Source organism: Daphnia pulex, chromosome 6, assembly GCF_021134715.1.
Source record: "Daphnia pulex isolate KAP4 chromosome 6, ASM2113471v1".
NCBI classification, from domain to species: domain Eukaryota; kingdom Metazoa; phylum Arthropoda; class Branchiopoda; order Diplostraca; family Daphniidae; genus Daphnia; species Daphnia pulex.
Genome location: NC_060022.1, coordinates 5,838,514 through 5,855,985, shown reverse-complemented (window position 1 = coordinate 5,855,985; position 17,472 = coordinate 5,838,514). Strand labels below are relative to the sequence as shown.

General features: G+C 44.3%; 1 protein-coding gene across 4 annotated transcripts in view; it reads left to right on the top strand.

The window, feature by feature from the left end:
* The window catches only part of LOC124195464 (irregular chiasm C-roughest protein-like), a 70,880-nt gene that overhangs the window by 51,997 nt on the left and 1,411 nt on the right, over nucleotides 1–17,472 (top strand). For all 4 annotated transcript variants that reach the window (XM_046589887.1, XM_046589888.1, XM_046589889.1 and 1 more), the window contains 9 exons: nucleotides 10,658–10,821; nucleotides 10,948–11,210; nucleotides 14,499–14,734; nucleotides 14,800–15,265; nucleotides 16,169–16,420; nucleotides 16,499–16,633; nucleotides 16,721–16,879; nucleotides 16,947–17,063; nucleotides 17,129–17,431. In XM_046589887.1, coding sequence (XP_046445843.1) covers nucleotides 10,658–10,821; nucleotides 10,948–11,210; nucleotides 14,499–14,734; nucleotides 14,800–15,265; nucleotides 16,169–16,420; nucleotides 16,499–16,633; nucleotides 16,721–16,879; nucleotides 16,947–17,063; nucleotides 17,129–17,431 — 2,095 coding nt within the window. The remainder of the gene's footprint in view (nucleotides 1–10,657; nucleotides 10,822–10,947; nucleotides 11,211–14,498; nucleotides 14,735–14,799; nucleotides 15,266–16,168; nucleotides 16,421–16,498; nucleotides 16,634–16,720; nucleotides 16,880–16,946; nucleotides 17,064–17,128; nucleotides 17,432–17,472) is intronic.

The window sequence follows — 17,472 nt, the reverse complement described above, 5'->3', positions numbered from 1 at the left end:
GTTGTTGAAACTCTGAATCCCCCCCTAATCAAAGTTGTTGCACGCTACTTGGTATGCATATTATTTTACATAGTTGCATGGTTTTGGAAGCACGCGAAATGTGCCTGCGCAAAAGTGCCGACCCACGAGCGAAAAGATGATTCGCTTCCAGTGTTGAAAATGAGACTAAAGCACGAACAACTTTTTCTCGGGATGCCCAAGTGCTGCTGGGGAGACTCATCCACCTGTGTGGGCGATCATACAGGCCCCCTTTTTTTCGTTCTCTCCTTTCGTTTACTTGACTTAGTGTCTTTGGTTTGAAAGTTGAGCTGCTCCTGCTGTTCCCTCAACAATCCCAAAGAAGCGCAAACAACCGCAGACGCTAACTCTCTCCGCTCAGGAAAAACAATACCAAAGTAGAAAAAGAAGAAGAAGAAGAAAAACAACAGACATAACAATAGCGTCATCAACGGGAATAGGACTGACTAGAAGGAAGATTTTTGTTTTTCCTTCTTCATCTGACTTGTTTCTTTTTCAGTCTCGGATGACTTTGACTTGGCGGCGGCTGCTGTTGCTCTTGTCTTCCTATTTTCCCTTGGCCGAATTTGCATACTGTATAGACTGCTGTTATTTTTCCCCTTGCGTGATTGTCAGTGTGTGTGTGTATATTTAAGCTCATTTCTCCTTTAAAGAAAAAATGTGGTAAATTTGATTCGAAACTTTCGCCGCGTTCCTACAGAGGAGTCGGATCGATCGTGACCGGTAAAAAGGAGAAGACGCCTATAGGTTTTATTTTTACCGTACCGTTTTCTCTTTGCGCTGCTGCTCTGCTGCTGCTGCTGCTGTTGATGGCGTGTACCTGATTGGTAGGCGTTATATAGTGGCGCTCAGGCAAATGGTGGCCCACAAATTACCACCAGCAACTGAAGGCGATGGGTCGATTTATGATACGTAAATTTGACCAACTTCATTTGCTTCCTCCACTTCTTTAGGAAAGAAAGGCCAAACAAATTATATTTAAAAAAAAAGCTAGGCACCTCAAGAAAAAAAAGTGTAATATAGTAAATAGGGAGAAAAAGGTTAGCTCACTTTATGGTAACGAATGGACATCCCGGAAACCCATTAGATGGCCATCATCAGCATAGTAGTAACATACGCGGGAGGGGGGTAGAGGGGGGGGGGTGATGAGTCGAAGGGGGGAAAAAGTAAATCTAGGGGTTTTTTTTTATTATTTTATTTTTTAAGGTTTTTTTTTGTCTGACCCTACTGGCACAGCCCACCAACGCCATTATATCGTTCACGCTGTTATTTCGAAAGATAAATATTAAACTATTGCGACCTTGGTGTGCCGAGAGTCCGTTCAATAGACAATTACTTTTCCCCTTACGGCACAGTCAACAAAACAACCGACTCACCCAAAAGGCAACAGCAACAACAACAACAGACCTTCCGAAAAAGTGCTGCAACCAATGTCCGAAGAACTGAGGTAATTTAAAAGAAAAAGTTTCCTCCAATCCGCTTTGGCTCTATCCGAAACGACTTGCGGTCGAGTAATCTTGAAGAGGGAAAAAAAATGTTGAAAAGAATCAAAAAAAGAGGATTGAAGAGGAAAGGAGAAAAAAAAATATAATAAGCGAACAACAACAACCCCTAAAAACACACACACACACACACGCGGGGGGAAAAAACGTGAAATAAGAGAGAAAAGATTACCATTAGCTTGCGGCTGAATATGAACGAAAAGCGGCAGCAATCATTCCGTGCGCTCCCGTGTTGTGCACACGCCATTATTTTTACCTGTTTTATTAGTACACACGAGTACAAGTTACGTGTATGCCCAGAGAGTTGCCTGATCAAAATAAAAAAATAAAATAATAAGAAATGGGTTAACAAACAAACGGCTGGAACACCAAGACAGGACTGACAGGATATAACTATTAATGGAGTCGATTGTCCGGAAGTTTTATTTTTTTTTTACCATGTACTGTGGGCGCATTGGACAGCCAATTGAATAGAGAAGGATGCACAACCATCATTCTTTGTCGAGCTTTTAATACCCTCCCATTTGGTCGATTTTCTTGGCACTACAGCAGTCTGTTCGTCATCATTTTTATCAATCATTTATCAAATTCGCTTGAATTTCTTTCCTTTTCTTGTCATGTACTCTTGTCCGCTATCGTGTCTCCCGGCACTCGTATTTGAAAATGGAATGGCGCCGCGATTCGATCAAAAAAAATAGAGTAGGATGTTTTTTTTTTCCAACCAGATTGTGTGTAGATTCCTTCGTCTGAATTGAAAAGATGTTTTTTGTTTTTTTTTTCTCCTCTTGCTTTCAATCCTTCTCTTCTGTACATCAATGTCGTTTACTTTGCTTTCTGGAAGGCTGTCACGGCTGCCACAGTCGTTAGGTGTAGGGATCATTCGACAAATATGTCTGAGTGTAGAAAATGCACCGGGAAAAAAAAGGACACGGGGAGGAGACAAAACAACAACAGCCGGGGTTAAGAAGAAAGACGGGGGGAACGAGCTAATGTTTGTTTGACTGGAGCAGCTCGCATCAGTATTTCTCGCCCTCGGGTTATTTATTCTTTAATGTAGAGCGGGCTGAAGAAGAAGCTTCTTCTTCTCATTCTTCTTCTGTAGAGAAGAAGAAGTAAACACATATCTATACATATACACGCTTGGGCGTTCACGACGCGGTGCCGGAATGGAACAGCGGCGGCAGAGAGGAGGTTCCCATCGCCACTGATGAGGGAGAAAGAAAAGGGAATATCTTTACGAGTTACTTGGGAAACAGGGGCTGCTTCACAGATGCTGGCCAGAGGAAAAATATTGGGACTCTTCTTCTTCTTCTTCTTTTTTTCTTCTTCCAGTCGTCTTTATTTTGTTTCTCTCCCCTTTCCGGTCAGATGCCTTTGACTCGTCCAAGTAGGAAGTCAACGCTGGGTTCACACGGTTCAACAGAAATGAGAAAAGTTGGCGTTGAAAGGATCCAAAATAAGTTTTGATGACGTTGAGAGAGGTCATCGGTATCGGACGCATTCGATGATGGATTTCTGATGGCTATAGCATCGCAGGTGTCTCCGAACCAATACCCAAACTCACGTCATTGACACCCCACAAAAGTATAGTTCATCATTTCAGTTTAACGTGTCGTGTTTTTGGGTGTGTTTCTGAACACAGGAAACGATCCAAATCAATAATTGTTTTTTTCTTTGTTTTTCTTGTCTTTACGACTCGATATAATTGATGGGACCCGCCCAGAATTGATGAATCGCGTTTCGTGTCGTGACAACACCTGTGAAGAGCGCATTTGGTTGATTGAAGAGCGGCCATTATACGCAACTGCATGTCAGGTCTACTTATTTCTATCAATCTTGTAATTGAATATTTCGCCGAGTACGATGGGAGCTTCACTTTGGAGGTGAAAAAATATGCAGCCACTCTGTTTTTTTGAAGGGGTGACAGACACTTGGGTATGACACAAATAACAAGAAAAGACGAATTCGGGTTTTTTGGGTACCTTCATTATTGTTATGTATGCAGCGATGGAAGTGTCACTGCTGCTTTTTAAGAGTGCTGGGCCATTAAAAAGAAGAGGTATAGCCTATATAAGCCGGTCATCGTTCTTCAATGTCATCTCGTGCCAAAAAAGCGCCAGGGAATACGGCACACGCAGTCGATTATTCGATTCTTTTAGCCTCACTTTGTTTTGTCTCCTTCCTCGTGTGTTTTGTGCCACTTTGCTTAATTGCATCCAAGCTTGGAACCATTTGGAGAGGCTGTCATTTCTCGAGTCTGTCCCTATTTTTTTTTTTTTTGTTTGTCTGTTTCTTTTCACACAGAAATGCCACCCAAAAAATTGGGGTTAATAGTATGTATAAACATACACCATCTCGTTGTTTTATATTTCACATACTCGTCGGCCATCTGATGTGTGTCCTGCAATGACTGAGAGTCCACTCTATATGTAGAAAACTTGCAGCAGCATGCGGGCCTTGGAATAAAGTCTATTTCTCGTTCGTGAATTTATTGACCAAGTGGGTCTAACTGGACAAACTGACCGTATAACGCCCACCACCAGCTCTCTCTCTCTCTTTCATCCTATACATCTCTTTTTCTTTTTTTTAACCTCATCACTCTGTTTATATCCTTTGTATGGTTACGACTGGCCATATATGTCTACTGATAATGGCTGGAGCTTGACAAAGTTCTCCTTACTTGAATGAATAATCCTCTTTTTTGGCCAGGAGATCTGTTATATAAGACGACTTGTAGTGTCTTTTGGTTCAAGAGGGTCGACCTCCTTGGCTGTCCTCGTTCTTTTTTATTTCCTTCAGATGTGTCCCTTTTTTTCTCTCCCCTTCCTTTTATATTTACTATCTTTCACGATGAATTACACGCGTGTGTTTTCAAAGATATGTGATATTGCTCCGTCAGGAAATTCATGCTGCATGGAATCCCTTGTTCCGGTAGCTCGGCGACGTTTGTGAGCAACTTTCGGTGCGTACCACTACCGTGTGGAGAGGGTTGTGCAACTCCTTGTCGCCACCCCCCTCCCTTTTCTTTTTCGTATTATTTATTTTCGGATGGGTAAATACTGTCACTGATCGATTTCTGGCTAGAAATAGTGCAGGGGGTACCCCTTGAGAGGGAAACTCAACTTCAATAACTGAATAGAAACACGACGGAAAAGTGGGAACTGGTAGTCGTGTTTGATGCTGGGAGTTTGAAGGGTGGAAAACGAGACGATAGAAAGGCGTGGTCGTGCTTTTTTGATTTTATTTTTTGAAGGTTCTCCGAACTTTTCGATTCTTTGCGTGTGAAGAAGCGCAGAGGCAACAACATTGAATGGGTGGAAGAAGCAGGTCAAAAGGCGGATGACAAAGAAGCGGCTACACCGTCGTTGGATGCACATCAGTCCCTTTTTTTTTTCTTCTAACGGAGCGAAATCGAGAAGAAGAAGAAGAAGTTGAATCGAGTCAAAGAAAGAAGCTATCCCATATCACGGTCAGTTTGCCTTTCGATACGGTCCTGTGCTCGTTTCAGCCTTTCATTGGTGTCGCCACCGACGTAATTCATCGACGAGGGGGGAGAAAGCGGGTATACAGTGAGAGATGGGCTGAATGACGAGAAACCCCCTGAAGAACCCCGACAACATTCAAGATGGTCTGGACAGTATAAAAGCCGACGATGGTGGAAAGAACATTCGTCTCTTTTGGAAGGAAAAAAAAGGCAGGCGGCACTTTTTTTTTTTCTCGTCACTAAACAAAACCGAATAAATGTCTTTTCACTAAAGTTAATGGGCGAGGTAAAGGTCGGACTCTAAAAAACAGCAGCCGACTCTCAAATCGGGAGTGTGCGTGAAGCATTCGGCCGTATTCTGGCGTATGTAGACGATTTCCTTGTGTGGAGCAAACACAACAGTTATTGAAATTTATTGAACTTCAACATTTCTGTTTTTTTTTCTTCTTCTGTGGAACGTGTTCGCTTCGTTTACTTATTTTTTTCTGGGGGGAAAGCGGCCGACCAATCCGGAGGTCCGCGGTGCGCCTTATATTCGCTGTCATCGCCAGTCGGGAGCCAACGCGGCGTAACCCGGTCGACTTGGGACCTGTACGAGGGCCTAAAGATATTGTATTGAATCATTTCACCCTCTAGCGCACCCCAACAGACGCCCTACATTTTTTTTCTTTTTTTGCTTTCTGGGTTTCCTATAATTGCTTTACCGTCCGGTCCTGAGAGGCCACAGAGGTCTGGTCTCTTGCCTATAAATAGAGTTGAAATAGAGAAGCTGTTTTCTTCTCTTTCTCCTAGCTCTTTTGTTGTACTTTGTCTGCACAGAAATGCAGTAACAAAAAATAAAAAAAAAGAAAGACGAAAAAAAAAAGGATTGCAGTTTGTTGCGGCAACTGGCGCAACAGAGGGAAATGGGAACACGGACGACAAACAATTCATTGATCCGGTAGTACCTGACATCTTTTGACTCGGTTCCCTTTTTTTTTAAATTTATTTTCGTCCGCTTTCTTGTTTTATTGACGTAGCCGACTGTTGCGGACGTCTTTCTTTTTCTTTTTTTGGCCATAGCAAAGAAAACAGGAATCTACCGTAAAGTTAACTGACAAATAAGAGAACGGCGTTTTTCTTCTTCTTCTAAACAATAAAAGACGAAAAAGGACAGTCGGCACAGTGCCGTTAGATTTGACACCCGCCGGAACCTCAGCCATTTACGACCAATGGACTAATATTGATCCACCGCGTAGTTTGAATAGCATCCGAGATTGAGTAAAATGGAAGGTCATTATCCCTCAGGATCTTACCAACCGACGTTAGTTGGTAATATCGTCTAGCCGATGTTTTCTGCGAATAGAAAATCGATATCCGCTAGTCAAGAGGGACATCGAGTCGGTCGTCATGTGTCTCGGGCCTGTCACTCTTGTCTGTGCTACCTCCTTGATGGCGGCGAGTTTTCTATCAAAGAGATAGAAAACCCGGAGAGAGAGTGCACATATAGATGATTCTATAGAATAACACAGAGACCAGCACCACGTCCGTGTGCTGTAGGCGTCCTCGTCGAATGCATCTCCAGCGGATGTAATCGAAATGGACCTCCGGTGGGTTCCCCCCTCTACCCGGCACACTCGTCCCTCTTTCATGTGTCTATTCAGCATGTACGTTTGTTGACGGACACTCACGGATTCAGAGACAGCAGCAGCAGCGACCGGCCCCATCATCTCTTTTGTGTGAATTGTTAATGATAGCGAACGCATGTTGTTTTGTTCCCTATGCTAGAAGAAAAAGGGTTCACTCTCTCATCCTGCTGCACGGAGATTGTATAAAAGATTCTTCTCTCACGACGGAAAAAAGGGCCACGTGTGTGTGTGTATTGTCAGTTCCTTCTAAGAGAGAGAGCCGCGCATATGCGTAAAAAGGTCTGCTCGTTTTTATTTTTCTCCCGTTGGAGGGACCGAAAGGAACCCTTGCTCTCTTCTTTCACTGGATACCCAACACCTCGAGCTCGGTTTATTATAGAAGGCGAGTGAAGATAATCATCATTCTTTATATTTCTTCGTCAAAGCTTATTTGGATTTGTTCTTTCCCACCCAGCAGTCAACCAGCCACCCTTGCAACAACACACTCTAGAAGGAAAACTCGATTTCTTCTTGTCTGCAGAGAGAGAGACCCCCTCAGCAGAGCTGGGGAAAGGAGAGAGGCACCAGCGTTTCTCCTATTTCGTAAGGCGATCCTAGTCAGATCCCCCCTCTCTCCTTGCCTTATAGTGGTAAGAAGAACGAGAAGAAAGAGCCCACAGGGTCGTTTACCCTTTCTTACTCTTGAGTGAGTGAGTGTGTGGTACCCCTCGTCTTTACCAGCCTCTGCCTTTTTTTTTTATTTTATTCTCTCGGAGAAAAAGAGTCGCGGGAACCCCTTCGATATTACGTGACAAATGGGCAACACATGGAGTCTTGTGTTTTCCTTCTTGACTTGTCTTTTTTCTATATACTCATATTCTTCCTGGCTCTCTTTCACTTTCCCCATTTTTTGCTAATGTAAAACGAAGACTCTCCTTAATGTCTTTTGGGCTTTGTGTACGAGTCCGCCGCTCGCTCAAGAAAAAGACGGGGGGCGCATCACAAGGATCGCCCATGTGTAAAATGAAGCAAAGCTTTTTGTGACATCAATGTTCGACATGTTTGCAAAGATGCCGAATTTTTCTTCTTCTTTTCTGCGCAAAATTTTGATGCGGCGGATGAACAGGTTCTTTCTCTCCTCAAGGATTTGTTTGTATACACTTTGGTTCGACCATTGTCTTGTAAGGAGTTTTTCATAGGCTCTTTGCACCCCCATCAAGTCATCAAATCCAAAGTACATGGTACACACAGTCACACACATGGATTCTATAAAAACTCTCGTCTCCGATTTCTCTCTTAAACATCTTTTTCACTCTCGACTTCGAGTCTCGACATCTTCCGGTCGTTAAGTAAGAAGGCTCTTGTTCTTCTTGCAAACAAAAAAAGAAAGTTCAAGTTGCAAAGTTTTTGGGTGGTATAAGTTCCATTTTTCTTTTCCCCGTTTGTTTTTGCTAAAACATTTCAATGGGAAATCTGGTCTGCAAACATTTAACATTTCTGTTTTGCTTCGATTGTTTTAAAAAAGCCAGCTGGGAATATTGAAGGCGAAAGGAAACAAACGTTGTGTCGTCGATGATGTTTATCTTATCGAGTTCCGTAGTATATAATGCCTCTTGGTCCAGTCTTTTGTTGTTTCCTTTGGCCACGCCCAGTGCCTGCCAAGTGAAATACATCAAAATCCAGCACAGAAATCCATAGGTTGGCAGTTCAAGGAATTGGAATAAACTGCTCTTGTCGGATCTTTTGCTCTGCATCTTTTTCTTGTGATGTAGCGTTGTTCTCTCTTTTTTTCGAGTGTCGTGCTGCGTCGAAAACAATAAGCAACGTCGAGTTGAAATCTTGAGGATATTTCATCATCATTTGGATTGAGCGATGCTCACGGCGGCAACATCCAAAGTAAATGGACGAACAATAAAACAAAAGGAAACGTGGCAGAGAGGAAATTGTCGAACTAGGAAGTTTCCATATTTCACCCAATGATATAGGTGGTAAAAGAGAGTGAAAGAGCTTTTCTTCTTCCTCTATGCCGCCTTTATATCGAGTGCGGGTGTGTGCTGGATGATGGTTTTTCTCCGGGTCTTTGTCTCTCTCTCTCGTCGTTGGATTTTTCCCCGTCGGTCTCTCCCGTTTTCTGTGCGTTCGCATCTTGGCATTTTTGGACTGGAAGCAGGCGACGTCTCTGGAGGAGGTTTGCTTTCGCATCAAGGGGGTAGGACGACGGGGTTTTCAAGTGAGAGTTGAATCTCTTCTCCCTACTACCCCATGTTGTTTCTATCTTGATCTCGATACTAGCGGAAATTGGGTGTCTAGCCAACTGGAAACGCACAGTATACTACACACAGAAAGAAAGTCTCTTAGCAGAGCCAACGTGTATACGGCGGAATAAAGGGCGAGGGAGTTCGCGCGTGCTGCTTTGCCCGCTCGTGCCCTCTCGGACTCGGCCTTCCTCTCTTTTCTTGGACGGCTTATGTAACGACCCGGCCATTATTCGTCCGTTTCAGACCGTCTTTCTGCCTACTACTACTACTACTACTGCTACTGGAAAGCCTCATTTTCGTCATCATAATACGGGGGGGGGGATGACGTCTGCTAGCAAAACCCACCCACGTCTTGTGATACCGACATCAATATCTGCGCAACAATGACTTATTGTTTGGCCTCCTTTTATCTGTTGGCTTCCCGCTTTCTTGGGGCTGCGGCGGCGGCGGTTTTCTTTTCTGCTGGAAAAATCACGCAAAGGAATCTGTAAAGGATTGAACAACACAAACAGAGACATTTCGGCGAGAGATGGTTGTGAAAACTCCTGTATGTATGCATTTGTTTGTTTTGTTGTTACTTTTTGTTTGGTGTTTTTTTCTTTTCGCCCTCTCTCGGGGATGAGGATCGTATGTGCGCGGCAGTCGCATGCAATTTGATTTCCAACGAAAATGGAATTGTTTGGAGACGTGCGAGCTTTGGCAGACGCATTTGCTATAGGGATTTTCGAAGGATCGAAAAGTGGAGTGTGTGTGTGCGGTGTTTCAAAGAACCGAGACACACAACATGCTTATGTGTTTTCACAGAGGGAGGAGGAGGCTAAAAACGTGTGTGTGTGTCGAGTCAATCCGCTGCTACTGTTTGACATCGATTCACTCACGCCGTCTCTTTCTTTCTCGCTAGTTTTTTATTTTTATATCCGCACCATTCCATCCATCTCTCCACTCGTTGTGTCTGAGTGTTTTCCGTGTGTACATTGCGTGCAAAAGGCGAGAAAACGTGCGGCTTCAGACTCGGTCGGAAACCGGCACTCTTTGAAGAAAAATCCATTGCACTGCGCACACACACACTGTCCTCCTCCTCCTCCTGCTGGCAAGGCAAATCTTTTTAGATATTTTCGCCGACTGTATATGTTCAACGCAAATACAGTGAATCCGACATTATATTCACTCTTGTCGTCATCTTTTGAGACTCACTCGATGGGGCTTTTTTTATGTTCGGATTTCTTCTTCGCCGTGTGTATCAAAGTTGTCAACTCTGTTGTAGCTTTCGCTCTCCTTTTTTACGACGTTTCTTTTTCCATTCTTGTCTGTCAACTCTGGAATGAAGGAAACCCATTGCTGCACTCACGACTTGACCGCCTTTTTTTTCCTTAACACACACGCAGCCGAGTGTCCAATGCAGATGTATAAGCGTCCGTTGACGACGTACGACCTCGTTTTAAATAAAGAAATTTCATCATAGCGTACCACCCCCATCATCTGTGGGGACTCGTTTGCTATTCGAGATATTGTCACGCTCTCCCTGGCACTCACGAAGTGCATGTTATTCCTCGTGTCGTTTCTCCCACCCTGTGTCTCCATCAGATTCTTGGAGCACATTCGAAGATGGAAAAAAAAGAAAGAAATGAGAGAAATGATTATTTATGCAAGACAAACTATTTTCAACTCGTGTGCGCGCATGAAATATACTGAATAATTCATCTTGACTTTGTGTTTGGACGACAGATGCGCTTTTGTTGCACCTTAACTTTATGATGCTCATGTGTTTCTTTATTGTTGTATTTTCAGATCGATTCCATAAACATTGCCTACAGTTACCAGAGACCAGAGATGAGCAACCGCAACATTTTTGAAGCATCCAGTAATTACAGCGCCATGCATCATAACAACAAACGATTCAGACAATCGTCGTCTCCGGTGGATAACAGACGACGGGATTCACATTTGTTCAGGTAAAAAAAACAAAAATTAATGACTATTTTCTCTTTTTATAGTTCAAACGATAAAATGAAACCCAAAAAAGGAATGCCAACTTAATGAATTAACCACAATTTCGTGACTGTTATCGACCTTGACAGGTGGTCGCTCGTGGTTTTGGCTTTCGTTTGCTGCGTGGGCGGCTCGAACGGCCAAGCCAACGGCCAATCGTTGCGACAAGTGCAGAGATTCGAACGCGAACCTGAAGACCAGACGGCCGTCGTCGGTGAAACTGTGGTCATGGCCTGTCGTGTCCTTAATAAGGGTGGCGTGCTTCAGTGGACCAAGGACGATTTCGGTCTAGGCAGCGACCGCAACCTGAGCGGATTCGAACGATACAGCATGATTGGCACCGAAGACGAAGGTGAGCTTCGACGCTGTTTTAATTTTTATAACTCTTGGCATCTTTTTTTAAGGTTTGATGCCGAGCTCTTAATGTTCTCCTCATTTTCACTCTCAAGGAGGAGGACTAACTTGGTCCTTGAACGCAATGGCCTCCTCTCCTCGTCCATTTCTCGTTATATGCCATTCGTTGACTGCCGTTATTATCCAAAGTCGTTTTCTTTCACCTTTTCATTCTCTCTCAGCAGACTGCCCCCTTTCTCTCTCTCTCTCTCTCTCTTGTCTCAAGTTTTTGCCCCGTACTAATTGGTAGTTTCATTACGAGACGCGGGGAAATCGAAGGAGCGTCTGGCAAAAGATCTCTCTACACACTCCATCCGCGTGCGTCTCTTTCACTTCTTCTCGACGTCCATCTTGGCTTTCCTCTTTCTCGCTCTGGCTCGCTATTTGACTGTGCTGACGTCTCCGGCTGTACCCATTCCGGAGGGATATTTGCTTCCCCCCCTCTCGTTCCACCCCTCGATGTTTCACGATGTGCCAGAATTTAGGAGCTAGATGGAAATGGACGAGTCTGGGTTGGAAGAGGAAGGAAGGAAAATGCCTAGTCCTAATCCCCCCTCCGAAGAGGAGCACCGATTGTTAGAAACACCCTCTTCTCTCTCTCTCTCTCGCTCTCTCTGTGTGTCTATTTCCTCTAGTCTTACTATTCCGGATGCCTAGTTGCGTTCAACGTGGATGCGATGGTGGCAATCACTGATAGGGTTTAAGAACGGTTTGTCGCTTAGCTCAAACACTCTCCCTTATCCCCCCCCCCTTATAAGGTAGTAGGCAGTAGGAACATCCTTGTCAACAGTAGGATTCTTTGATTTTGCTCTGGCGAGTTGGGACCACCCTGGGGTCATAACTTTGGTGGAAGCGAGAAGGGGGTTTCGAGTATAGACGCCACCAGAGATTGTGTGTCTCCATTTTTCCAAGTCCCCACTCGCTTGGTCGTTTTGATTTCAAAACCATATCCACAGGATCTGGTGTGCACTTGGATCGCTGGATCTCCATAGACGGTGAATTATCGCCGTCCGTCCGCTTGGCGCCGAGAAACACGCCAGAGATGACGGAGATTTTTCTAAAAGGGGATCTACCCGGGGTACTTCACTGCGAATGGTTTTCCATCTGAAGGTCAAGAGAGTCACGATATATATCCATCACAGATTCATTAGTAGTGGATCCGGTGCATATCGAATCCCGCATCTCTCCGGGAAAACCACTGAGAAGGTGAAAACGGAAGAAGGAAGAAGAAGAAAAAAAAAGGAAACGACTCAAAAATGAGTGGCCTAGGAAGATCTGACGAAGATGTTCGGCTGAATAATGATGAGTGAAGCCTTTGTCGATGAAGGTCCCGGGATGAATAATTACCTTGTTTGTCCTCTCTGCTCCTCTCTCTCGCTCTCTTCTCTATCCATTCGAATGAACATTGAGGCTTTCATCGACTCCTCTGCAGAGTTTTCTCTAGCGACTCTCCCTTGTCTTTCTGTCTCTCGCCTCCTTCAATCATTTGCACTGTCTATGCGCGTCGAGAGGATCCAGCAGTTGTGAATCAATAATGTCATTAATTAAAAACCTGATCCTCTCCTCTCCTGCCAGCGGGAGGGATGACAAATATAGACGCGGTCGGTCCTCACTTTCGATCCCCTTCGATTGTTATGTAAACTGACACCTGCGACGTCAGCGTTCGTTTAATCGATGGCGCGCAAGTTTTGCGGTGATGATTAAATGAACCACCATAAAAAGGGACTTGCATTATAGACGTAACGTGTGCTATCGGGCTATCGACTGCAAAATTTCGTTGGGTTATCCGCGTTCACCGGCATCATTCAACGTTCCCTTGACTTCCGGTGTTATGTTTCCCTTTATTAATGAATAGACACGCTAGACAAAGGACGTTGTTATATGGTTAATTAGCAGGGGCGGATATGTACATATAGCGGCAGATGGGATCTCCAGTCAACATCACCACAAGTTCAAAATAAAAAAAGAGACTGATTAAAAGTTTTCTTTCTTTTTGGGGGGGCTTTGATGTTTCTTCTCAAAAGAATCGCCTGTCGGCCAATGCGCATCTGTCACCAGCCCGCCGATACGAAAATACGTGCAAACAAACTAACAAATGTATAATGTATCGCTCCTGTAAAGCTCCAGTCAAAAGTCCTATTTTTTCGGTTTCGAACCCAGTGACGCAACAATCAACCAAAAGAGAAAGTGAAGAAAAACATGGATGTGCGTCACCGATTTCATATTGGGGGGGGACAGATGAAACAAGTTGGTCGTCTGTCAATAAAGAGATTGATTATATCTCCTTATCCTCCCCTTGCCAGATCCTTTCTTATTTTTAAATCAACAGCTCGTGAAATGGAGACATTCCCGGTCCAGGACGTCACGTCTCCATTCGTAGATAATTTTGGGGGATGATTGGAGTGTCAGAGGGAACAAATCGAGATGAATTCGATCGGCGATCCTTTTCATTGATTAATCGATCAGTTGTTTGAAATGGCTTGCAATATTTCTGTACACCGACGTCAGTGATGCATTTCATTTTTGAAACGATTTTCCCGCGGGACTATAGTCGTGTGTGCACACTACGCCCTTTGGTTCGAATTCTTCTTTTTTACTGTTTGTGTGTATGTCTGCCACATGTTTTCTTTCTCACTGCCGGAATCCCACCCCCTCGAAAAAGAACATCCATCGTCGCTCGTTTCTTTTGTGATTCTAAAAAGGGAAAAAGGACAAAAAGAAAAAAAAAGAAAAAAAAAGAGACTTTTCTGCCCGTCGGTATAGAATTCGACACCCAATGCAGAGAGCAGCACAACTTTTTTTTCCTGCCTTTTCTGAACAACTACACTAGTACTCGATACATGGCAACCATTTTTTTCCCTTTCTGCTTGTTCTTCTTTGTACTCTTCTATCTATGATGTTATTAGGTTTCGAAGGATGACACTTTCTGAGGAGACAAGCGTTCCTTCTTTCCTATTTTTATATATGATAGCGTTCCCGAGTTTCCCAGGCGAGGATGGGGGGGGTTACACATAAAGTTGGAAATCGGCAAGCGAATGAACTCGGGCGCGCAACTTTTTCCTACTCTTGATTTCCTTTTTTCTTTCGCTTGTGTTATTTCTCTGGGCCTTTAGCTACGGATATGATTGCCCAATGATTTACTAGTTTTCCGTTCCAGGATCTCATCTTTTCATCATGTTGATCCCCCCCCCACTCGGCGCAAACTAATTGAAAGTTATATTTTTCTCTTTCTTATTGGAAAACATAGGCACTTTCTCACTGCAAATTCGCCCGGTGACGTTGGAAGATGATGGCCGTTTCCAATGCCAAGTGAGTCCCGGACCTGAGCCGGCCTCGACGGCCATTCGATCGCGTTACGCCACTCTAGCCGTCACTATCCCTCCAGAGCCTCCTCAGATCGTGCAGGGTTCGCACTTGATCACGACGGAGGATCGAGAGGTGGAGTTGGAATGCCAATCTCGTTCCGGGAAACCAGCGGCAGAGGTACGTAGCTCTCATAAATTTTTGATCAAAAACTCAAGATAACATCCCAACTGTTCGTGCTTTAGATTATCTGGTTAGACGGCGATGGCAACTTGATAACCAATAACGTGGAAGTCTTCAAGGAGGTGCTGGCTGACGGCAAACGAACCAACGTCAAATCTGTGCTGAAACTCTCACCCAAGATGCACTATCACAACAAGAACATCACCTGCCAAGCCCAAAATGCGGCCGAAAGGTCACCGAGAAGCGTATCGCTCCTGATGGAGGTCAAATACGCGCCAAAAGTGACGGTCACGGTGGAGCAGGGACGAATTGCCGAGCTGGAATCGGTCCGTTTGTCATGCCACGCTGATGCCAACCCGCCCAACGTTGTCTACAAGTGGTACATTAATGACGAAATCGCCTATGGTGATTACACGACCGAACTGACCATCGCCAGCGCTAGCCGCAAACTCAATGGCGCCATCGTCAAATGTGAAGTTACCAATGCCGTCGGCAAAGGCGAAGATAATCAGACGCTTAGCGTTCACTGTAAGTTTTTCTGTATAGACGAGTCTGTTGTTTTTAGATTAAGACAATCCCAGCGCAATCAGCAAAACACTAGAGAGCTTATGGGGTGAGAGATAGTGGCGGCTATTGTATTCTTGCAATTGTAATGGGCCACGAGTCAAGATTCCGTCTTCGACTCTTTATATTCAAATGGAAACCTTGAGACCTCAAGACCTTTTGAGATATTGACTAGTAGAAGAAGGGCGGGGCTTCTTTTTTCGATCAATCCGTCAACGGATCCCACCACGTTTTAGTGCGATGCGATGATTCCAGTATTACACCCACCGACCCTGAGATCGACTAGATAGTACACACATGTAGATCTACATAAGTTGTATAGCCATCGCTACTTTTTTATTTCTTCGCAGAATAACGGGATGGTAAAATTCGACGTTAGTAACCAAGTGACGAAAAAAAGGGCTTTTTTCTCGTCTTGTTTGAAAAAAAAAATCCATCCGTGAGTTTATATGTATATACAAGAAGCGTGACGTACATGAGATTCTTCGCTATAGCACTGTCATGTCATCTGGACTTTCGATGCACACTGCTGTACCCCCTTTGGCCGGCCTCACTCTATACTTGACAGTCTTCCTTACTCTCTGATGCGCCTCTTTCATATTCGAGCATGTCTCACACTCCTCTAACATATAGACTGCGAAAATAGGGGAAAAAATCTGGAGCACGCACAGTTGTGAGCAATTCATGTTTCTTCTGGCCCCCAACTATCGATCTAATATATAACCGGACCAAATAGCTAGGAGGAGACCTCTTTCATTATTGGCTCATACTATATTTGATTGACGGTCTGTCAAGGGGAAATAAAATTTAAATCTCCAACTTAATGTTTTTTTTTTCTTTTTTCTTTTTTGTTTGGCCAATTTGCAGACAGTCCCGAAATCCGCAGTCGACCCAGCAATGTGGAGGCGGATATCGGCAGTAATGTGACCCTTCGTTGTGACGTGAATGGCAACCCGGAGCCTGAAATCAGCTGGACTTACGAAGGCTCGAGGCGTGTCCTAAGTACTGGGCCGGCCTATACTTTCTGGATGAATCACGATATGGCCGGGAAATATACGTGCACGGCACGTGTGCCTGGTTTTGCTGAAGTGTCGGCGGATGCTCACGTTTTCTTGAAAGGTGACATTGCAATCGCTATCACATCGTCATGACGACCGTATTAATAATAAAAAGAATTTCTCTTGTCTTCGTCTCTAGGTCCTCCAACTGTACGGAGTAAACGGATCCAATTTGGCCATGAAGGGGACACGGTGCGGATCGAGTGTGTAGCATTCGCTGTCCCTCGACCGTCTAAAATAACATGGACTCACCGAGGATACGAAATCGATGCCGGTAAGTAGCAGCAGCAGCACTCAAAACGCCAAGCAGTATCAAGAAATTAAGTATTTGATTGATGTTTCTGTTTTGTTGGGCGAACAGGTGATCCTTACGTTACGTTCGATAACGATCCACTTCCCGACGGAGTACGCAGCACATTAATCATCCGAGAAGCAAACGACAAGTACTTTGGCTCTTACAACTGTTCAGTAGCCAATGATTACGGCATGGATGCAGCGGAAATTATTCTCCGAAAAGAAAGTAAGATCAATGGCAAACAAGTTAACGCGAATCGTCGGATTTCTAACGAATTTTTGTTAATCATTAGGCGGGAATTTGCAATTACTGTTCATCTCTGCCGGAGTGGTTGGCGGAATCGTCGTCTTGATTGCATGCGTGATGATCATCGTCGTGTGTCAAAGAAGATCCAATAAGAAAGTTGAAGGTACAATATTCTACAATCATTGTTGTATAAAGAACCATATTGACTGGTTTCTTTTTATCTTTCAGAGGGAGACAAAGGTGACAGAACGTCTAAACAGTCGGATCAAACGTCCAACAACGATTCCGACTTGAAGGTTGACATCAGAACGGCGTCCTCGTTGAGTAATCCGCCGGAATCGGAGCAGTGGGATGACAGCAGTGAGAGGATTACACCTCGGGCTGTCATCAGCAACGGAGATGCAATGTACCGATATGCTCCTGGAGACTATACTGACGCCCAGTGCTTCCCACCTCCTAAAGCCGAAGGTCACAACAACAACGGATACGTGCCTTATGTCGATTATGGAAGAGACTACAATCCTGCATTTGGTAAATATATAGAACGATAGAGAACGCTTTAAGAGGATGGC